General features: G+C 52.3%; 1 protein-coding gene across 1 annotated transcript; it reads left to right on the forward strand.

Moving 5' to 3' along the window:
- Positions 1-3,967: 3,967 nt before the first annotated feature.
- LOC125548037 (acyl transferase 7-like) lies at positions 3,968-5,431 on the forward strand. Its single transcript, XM_048711737.1, has one exon. It carries the CDS (start codon positions 4,094-4,096, stop codon positions 5,405-5,407), a length of 1,314 nt encoding a protein of 437 aa, XP_048567694.1. The 5' UTR covers positions 3,968-4,093; the 3' UTR covers positions 5,408-5,431.
- The last annotated feature ends 2,992 nt before the right edge of the window (positions 5,432-8,423 follow it).

The raw sequence follows: 8,423 nt of genomic DNA on the forward strand, positions 1-8,423 counted from the left end.
TGCTAGTAGATGTTTACGTGTGTGCGCTAGCCAAATGGATGATCACCATTACATTAATCAAAGGGAAAGTATATATATGGGTGATTGCATTTGCCACTTCGCCATTTACGCATATGCTTCATGTGTTGATGGAAATATATATATTGAGCATGCATAATGTCGCGCCTGTTGCGATCTTGTAAGTATCCATTGAACAAGTTGCTTGGACATATGTTTGTATGGGTCATCTTTTTTATGGAGAAGTCTCTCGTAGCTTGTTTACATCTGGCTGCGAGCTTACCACTCGGAAGCACACCAAACTAAGCCACTCCAGCAGTGCATGCATTTCAACCACAATAATGCTACTTTAGCTTTCTTTTCTCTTTTTGCGGGTGAAAATTGTATTGCTCAGGTCTCGAGTACCATCCGGACTAGAACCAACCCAAGCCATGGTTCTACCTTCAATTGTAGCAAACTTTGCTAAGCTATCGCTAAGAGCAACTCCAACGGGCCGATCCAAACGGACGGCGTTTTTGTCTGCTTTTTTTCCGTTTGGGTCGGCCGCCCGCCCACCGTCCGTCCTCTTTTAAATTTGGGTCGGCAGTGCGCCCAATGGGCCGACCCGCACGCACAACGCAGCGGCATGGCGCCTCCTGAGACCTCGTCGGGATATGAATTTTCTCGACGTGTCGAGCCAGCAGGCGCAGGATCTTGCACCTCTCCCGCGGCTTTTCACCGACAAGGATCGTCGTGTCCACCGGAGGCGGCAGCGTCGCCTCGCCATCGCCCAGATGGACGTGGAAGCCATGATGGTGTGGCGCGAACGCTTCCCGCAGGACATCGTCGATGAGCGTCAGTTCTACAAGCAAAGGAGGACGGAGAGGGCGCGAGGAGGACGGAGCGAGCCGCCTATCGGGAGGACAAGCGTGCGCGGAAGCAGGCCGCTCAATTGAAACTGAAGCTACGAGAAACGTCGGGTTTGGACTTCGAAGACGAGCAGCATGCTGACGCCTACATTCAGACGTCGGAGGAGGACATTACCAAGTCGGAGTCGAAAAGCGAAGAGTAGTTGATCTTTTCTTTTATCTATGTACGCTAGAACTATCTATGTATCATTTTTTATCGGAAAAAATGGCCGGCAGTGTCGGCGATGAAGCAGGCGGGCGAGGGTGTGCTGTTTGATGTGAAGAGGCCAATGTAGCACCGACCAGCGGGTCCGGGGAGGAAAGAGGGCGAGCACGCATGCATCCGTCTTGTGTCCGCGCTGATGCAAATCCGGCTCAAAAATAGGCCGGGAATTGATCGGCAGGCGGACGAAAGCGGACACGCGTCCGTTTGGGTCGGCGCGTTGGGCCGACTTTTCTATCCGCGCCGATCCAAGCGGACGGCGACGGATGAAATGGATCGTTTCATTGGAGTTGCTCTAACTTTATTTAGTATGGTTAACATGCGTACTACAAGAATCACGAAGAGACATAAGGTGCTTGATCTTCTTAACTATAAAAGAATAAATCGATCTGTCCAATTCCCTCTCATGGATCAATTTGGCTGCAATGATAGAATTTATGTCAACAATGATTGTAGGTCACTTCTTTGATAGAAAAAGATATACCTTTCATGCATGTACACAATTTGGCTTCCAACGCTTCCCGATAAGAAAAAAGTTCTCTGCAAGATGAGAAAATAATGCTCCCTTTATTGTCATGTAGCACCATATCAGCTCCTGCTTTGCCATCCTCAGCATAAGAGCCATCGAATGTTCAACTAGTTTAACCCAACCAGCACTAGGTGGGCACCACTTTGTTGGCGCTCCTTCCACTATTATCACATGTGGGCGGACAGCAGCTAAGTCGTACACTAAAAAGCTTTACCTTTACTAGGATCAGGAGATAACTCAACTGTTATGCCGATGAATGAATCGAGGTAACTTACCAAGAACCTTCTGGACACTTCCATAGGGGGTGATGGTTTGTGGTGAATGCCTCATTACGAATATGCTACTTTAGCTTGTGAGAGTCTTAGTGTCCCGCACGTATCCTTTTCCATGTTTAACTAATATTTGGGTGACCTTCATCTTCCATTCTATTTGATATTTGACATGACATGGTAGGCCGACATAATTCTCGTAAAAGAATATGATCTAGACAATGCTTGAAAATTAAAGATGTTATTTTATACTCCTTTCATCCCAAAATCTTGTCTTAGATTTGTCTAGATATGGATGTATCTAATACTAAAACGTGACTTGATACATTCGTATTTAGACAAATCTAAGACAAGGATTTTGGGACGGAGGGAGTATATTTGAATGATTATTCTGGTTGAAACTAACTTTAAGTTGTCAATGGCAGCATTTGGCCAGATAGTTGTTCCCAAGAGAGGCACCAAGGCGACCGACCGTGTGGAACCCTAAACGCCTCTCGTCGCCTACCCCTCTCATTGCTGCTAAGGCGCTGCATCAGTGGCACCAAGGAGGTCCAGATCGAGGGCGGCCTACTGCGAAGGCGCTGGTGGGTTGCTGTGTGACAACTTAGGAAATGGGTGCTCGAGCGATGGTCTTCGTCAGGCGGTGCGTGACGAAGGCATTGATGCAGTCGGCACTGGAGGGTTGTTGTGTGTCGGGGAAGAAGATTATGGTGGAAATTTTTCGGAGGTCAAAGTTACACCATTAGAAGAGTCATGAAAAACTTTGGCCCTTTATGGGGTTGACTTGCTATTTTTAGGACATTAAATGAATTTCTAGGTATTAAATTGAGGTAAATGACTTTTAATTTTAAATACGGTGAATGACATCGGAAAATGAAACTTGGCCACGGTGTCATGGTACGATAAATAAAGGGTGTTATAAAACTTTGAGATAGTTACAGAAAAGGTGTGATGCACTTCGCTTCGATACTAAAGAGTCCCCGGTGAAGTATCGAAGTTTCAAAGGGAAAGTGTTGAATTTGAACGGAAAATCAATTTTATTTTCATATTTTTCCCTTCAAATTTTTGTTTGTTGATCAAACACCATTTCTAGTTCCATGTTCAATTTTCGGGCACCATACACGTCGTACCCCTGACGAACCTGGACTACATCGCGACGTGCATCCTGGTGAAGCCGTGGGCGCACAAGACAGGGACGCGGCTCATCACCCAGTGTGTGATGCCTGACCGCGTCGCCGCCTTCCACCAGGGAATGCTCGACATGAACTGACCGGAGCTGACTGGAGCGGAAGAAGTGTAGTCCGGGTGCTATCTTTGGTGGTGGTTTGCTGTTGTTGTGAGTGTTAACCACTGTGGCAGGACTTTTTATTTATTTATTTTTCTTCTTCTTCTTCTTTTTTTAGAAGGTTGTGTGCATCCTCAATGTCTCATTTTGCTGGTGAGGAAGCCGGGTGTTATTAGTATCTTTGCGATAGTAATATATTATTTTGGTTGAAAAATGAGTCGATTAATTAAAAACGCCCTTTATTTCCATCAGCACTAGTGTTTTTGCCACCAACAACACCGGCCGATCTCTTGTCCAAATCGAGTGGATTTACTCGCCTAACTTGCACGCGGTCCACGCGGACCCGGTAGCTTTCGTGCATCTGTTCCTCTGTAACCAGAGGGAACACGCGCCTTCCCCTCGGAAATGTGTGACAAGTCGCCACTCAAAGTCAAGACGATCTGCAATGGAAATAAGCGGATGGACGTATATGATCCCTTCAAATGTCTCTCTCCCGCCTTTTCCTCGACAATCTTGGAGTTGTTAGGAGGACGAAGTAGTACTAGGGCACGCAATTAAGAACGTGAGCTGCTGGGCATGGTTGCAAGCAACTGGATAGAGCTAGGAAAAGCGACGCTCCACCATCTTTTGAACCCGACGGCTCGACGTAGGACCGACCTCGCCCCCGTTCTCCGAGCAGAGCAACTGCAGTAGCCATCCGACTCTCATCCTCGTCACTACCAAGAGCCACATCGCCGGACGTTAACTCCACCACCCCTATAAATACCACCCTCCCCTTCAATGGCAAGTCAAGCAACCCGCCCACACACCAAATCCAAGCAAGGAGCAGTAGCAGTCAGCTAACTGCCCGCCGATCACTTCTCTCTCCCGCCAGCTCCATTCAATTCTTGCGGCTTCGTTGCAATGGCGGCCGTGAACAAGTCCGTCGAGCGGCTGGCGCAGCGCCTGGTGGCCCCGGCCGAGCCCACGCCGGTCGGCCCGCTCCGCCTGTCCTGGCTTGATCGGTACCCCACCCAGATGGCGCTCATCGAGTCGCTGCACGTCTTCAAGCCGGCTCCTGACGGCGGCAACGACGCTGGCCCGGCAAGGACCATCGAGCGGGCTATGGCGCAGGCCCTGGTGCAGTACTACCCGCTCGCGGGACGCCTGGGGTTCACGGAGGAAGGTGGGCTGCTGCAGGTCGACTGCGGCGGCGACGGCAGCGGCGTCTGGTTCACGGAGGCCGCGGGCTCCTGCGCGCTCGAGGACGTGGAGTACCTGGAGCACCCCATGATGATCGCCAAGGACGAGTTGCTCCCGCCCACGCCCGCCGAAGAGGAGGACGAGCGCAGGCTCGTCTTGCTCGTCCAGGTCACCACCTTCGCGTGCGGCGGCTTCGTCGTCGGCTTCCGCTTCAGCCACGCCGTCTCCGACGGCCCCGGCGCCGCGCAGTTCATGGCTGCCGTTGGCGAGCTCGCCCGCAGCAGCACAGTAGAAAGCCTGGCGGTGGAGCCGCAGTGGGGCCGTGAGGCCATCCCGGACCCGGCCGGCGCCGTCGTCGGCAGCCTGCCGAGCCCCGCGGGCGCCAAGAGTCTCGAGTACCTCGCCATGGACATCTCGGCGGACTACATTGGACACTTCAAGTCCCAGTACAACACGGAGCACGCCGGCTCCTGGTGCTCGGCGTTTGAGGTGCTGGTAGCCAAGGCCTGGCAGAGCCGAACCCGCGCCGCGGGTTTCGAGCCGGACTCCACCGTCCACCTCTGCTTCGCCATGAACGCCCGGCCGCTCCTGCACGCCTCGCTTCCGCGCGCCGGCGCCGGGTTCTACGGCAACTGCTACTACATCATGCGCGTCTCGGCGCCCGCGGGCAAGGTGTCCGGCTCCTCCATCCCGGACGTGGTGAAGATCATCAAGGACGGGAAGAGGCGGATGCCGTCGGAGTTCGCGCGGTGGGCGACCGGGGAGGCCGGGACGGACGGCGGCGAGGACCCTTACCAGATCACGTCGGACTACCGGACGCTGCTTGTGTCGGACTGGACGCGGCTCGGGTTCGCCGAGGTGGACTACGGCTGGGGCCCGCCGGCACACGTCGTGCCCCTGACGAACCTGGACTACATTGCGACGTGCATCCTGGTGAAGCCGTGGGCGCACAAGCCAGGGGCACGGCTCATCACCCAGTGTGTGACGCCCGACCGTGTCGCCGCCTTCCATCAGGGAATGCTCGACATGAACTGACCGGAGCTGACGGGAGCGGAAGAAGTGAAGCCGAAGGCAAAAGGATGCGTGATTAGAAACAGATACGGTTGCATTGGATTGGTTGATGGGATGGATTGATTCATGGTGTGTAGTCTCACTGAAAATGAGCTTTGATCCTGACTTTGAGGAGTTGATCAGGACTTGTACAACGCAAGGTGCTCAATAAAATGAACCAATTTTTCTTAAGTATCATGTGCTTATCTTCATATCAAGGTGTCTAATTAAGCATTTATTCTCTACAAATAAGCATTGGTACTTAAGGCAAAAATCAGCATCCCCTCTAAACATGAGTATAAGGCGGTTCACCAAATGTCCCCTGGATGCCTGGATCGGACAGTTCGGTCATTTTTGCCATATATACAATGCCGAGACATCAGTTTGTCCGGATGAACGTAATCAACGAACCGGAACCAAATGTAGGAGAGGTTTGTAGGCGTTCAGACCCGCGCCCTGTATGCCTCCAAAAACGTGGCTCACATACAAAACACTTGCTCTGGTCTCCGCGCTAAATTCACGCTGGTCAAAGCAAACGTGGTCGATCCTAACGAGACGATATGATGTTTCCCTACGCGCATTGATACAGAGCCGACCTGCCTCCCTCGGACCCCAACTATTTAAGTCGGCTAGCTGCGGACGCAAACCCTACACCATCGCCTCTGTTCTCTTCTCCTGTCCTAAAATCCACTTCGAGGGGCAAGGCAGCGTCTCGAAGTGGTTCCCATGACCTCCACGGGCTTCGCACCGTGGGGGGGGGGGGGGCTTCATCTCATGGCACTGTCGACCGCGTTGTCCAGGACCATCTACATCGATTGCTCCCTCATAGGTGAAGTCGAACCTATATCCTCGGACTACTAGGAGCAGGATCAACCGCCCATCCTCACGGAGGCTGCCGCGACGAACAAGCAATTTGTGTGGCAGACGATGGAGCTTCTGTTGGAGTGGTCACACTACAACCTCGGTCCAACACCGACATCACTGCTACCCCCTCCCCCCCCCCCGTGTGGAAGAGGAGCCACCTTCCCCACCACGCCATCGTCTCTGCCACAACAAGGAGGTTGCGTTGTCGTTCTCGCCCCTTCGGCAATTCGGGAGCAAGTGGCGCCCGATTGCCTTCAAGGAGGAGCCGCCCTCCCCGCCCATTGCTAGTCCGGGAGCCAGTCTTGCCCCATCGCCGTGCAGAAGGAGGAATTTCCCTCCCTGGTGATCTCCAAGGTGCGCAGCCGCCTAGCCTACTACCTCGATGTGGCGTTGGCGACTCCTCCACAGTGACAATAGCCTCCCACGTGGCCTCTAAGGTGGCCCAACGTGCATCGCCGTGCATCATTCATGGCGTCAAAAGTCACGCCGCTCTGTGTCCCAACGAAGCCCTCACTCGCGGAGGTCCGGGCCATTGATTGGTCCAGGACCACCGTGGAGATCTCTGCCAGCTACCATCGTCGAATCAGCGACTAGCTCCTCAGAGTGGGGCTGGAGGAGTCCAAGTGCTTTGCCCATCCCAAAGGCAACAACGGGTGGCGCAAGGTGGACTCTACAACCAACCATCGCGCTGCTAGGCGGAGGTGGCCAAGCAGCTGCGCCATGAGCACGTAACAACGACTAATCAGGATTGTGTGATGGCTGGTTTGTTGGGGAAGGCGGTTGACGGTGTCCTGGACTAGGGGGTACTTACCATGTCATCTCCCGATCTGTTAGATTGGGCCGAGGACCCCCATGACCGTATACTCATGGGCCAGTTCGGACAGCTGCCGCATACAAGGAAGATTCCACAAGACTTGGCGATCGAGACAAGGACTTCTCCCCACCGGCATATTCAGCTAGGACTCTTGTTATCCTAGGCCTCTGGTGCATTATATAAACTGAGGCCAGACTAGTCGATAGATCATATACAACATACAATCATATCATAGGCTACCTTCTAGGGTTTAGCCTCTCTGATCTCGTGGTAGATCTACTCTTGTACAACCCATATCATCAATATTAATCAAGCAGGACGTAGGGTTTTACCTCCATCAAGAGGACCCGAACCTGGGTAAAACATGGTGTCCCCTGCCTCCTGTTACCATCCGCCTTAGACGCACAGTTCGGGACCCCCTACCCGAGATCCGCCGGTTTTGACACCGACATTGATACTTTTATTGAGAGTTCTATTGTGTGTTCGGCAAAAGGTTGATGGCTCGCGTGCAGATCAACTGTGACTTTGCCATCTTCATCACCAGCTCGACTGGTCACCTTGGTTTGACCAAGCACTGCGCCCTACCTTCGATCGTCATGTTCGGATGAGGGCCTTTATAAACATCAACTCCGATCTCTATCAAGATCATGGAGGAATCATCCAGGGAGCCCGGGGGCTCAACGTCAACATTGCCCTCGGGCGACCGTGCTATTTTTCTGAACAGCAAACTTGTGTCCGCCGCCACCGCCTCCTCAAGTGTCTTTTTAACGATCGCTTTGGTGGAATTGTGTGGAATTGAGTCTACCACAACCCTAAAAAATTTCGTCGAGTTCCGATGGAGGAATCTCTAGAAATCCATGATATACCGGAGCCCTGTCAAATCTGGACGGGAATCTGGATGAGTTTAGGGCGTGGTGTCCAGCTTCTAGCTCAGACGTCCTTTGGAAGATCCAACCATTGATCGGCTGCGGAATTCCTATATCTACCACCTCTCAAAATTTCAGCTCGATCCGACCGTCCAAACTCCGGGAACCTTCCGATTAGTGCATCACTTTTCGGATCTGTTTTCTACACGAAAACGAATCCGACCCGAGTTCGTCTTTTTTATGAACGAGATTTCGGACATCCCTTTTGAAGGAATTTTTGTATGGGGTATTGTGTTTTGTTCCCGAACACATCCCACTAACTTTAAGATCTTTTGAACATGATCTTCAACATCATGCTGGTGTCAAACCAGTCCGGCAATATTTCTCCACGGCTGCCGACCTGCGCTAGACACGTTGTCACATTGTTGAGCCGAGCTCAACTTCTTTGAATCATCAT

Source organism: Triticum urartu, chromosome 3 (genome assembly GCF_003073215.2).
Source record: "Triticum urartu cultivar G1812 chromosome 3, Tu2.1, whole genome shotgun sequence".
NCBI lineage: Eukaryota > Viridiplantae > Streptophyta > Magnoliopsida > Poales > Poaceae > Triticum > Triticum urartu.

Bases quoted from the DNA above. Each gene is read 5' to 3' on its own strand.
- LOC125548037 (XM_048711737.1), top strand. From the start codon at position 4,094: ATGGCGGCCGTGAACAAGTCCGTCGAGCGGCTGGCGCAGCGCCTGGTG.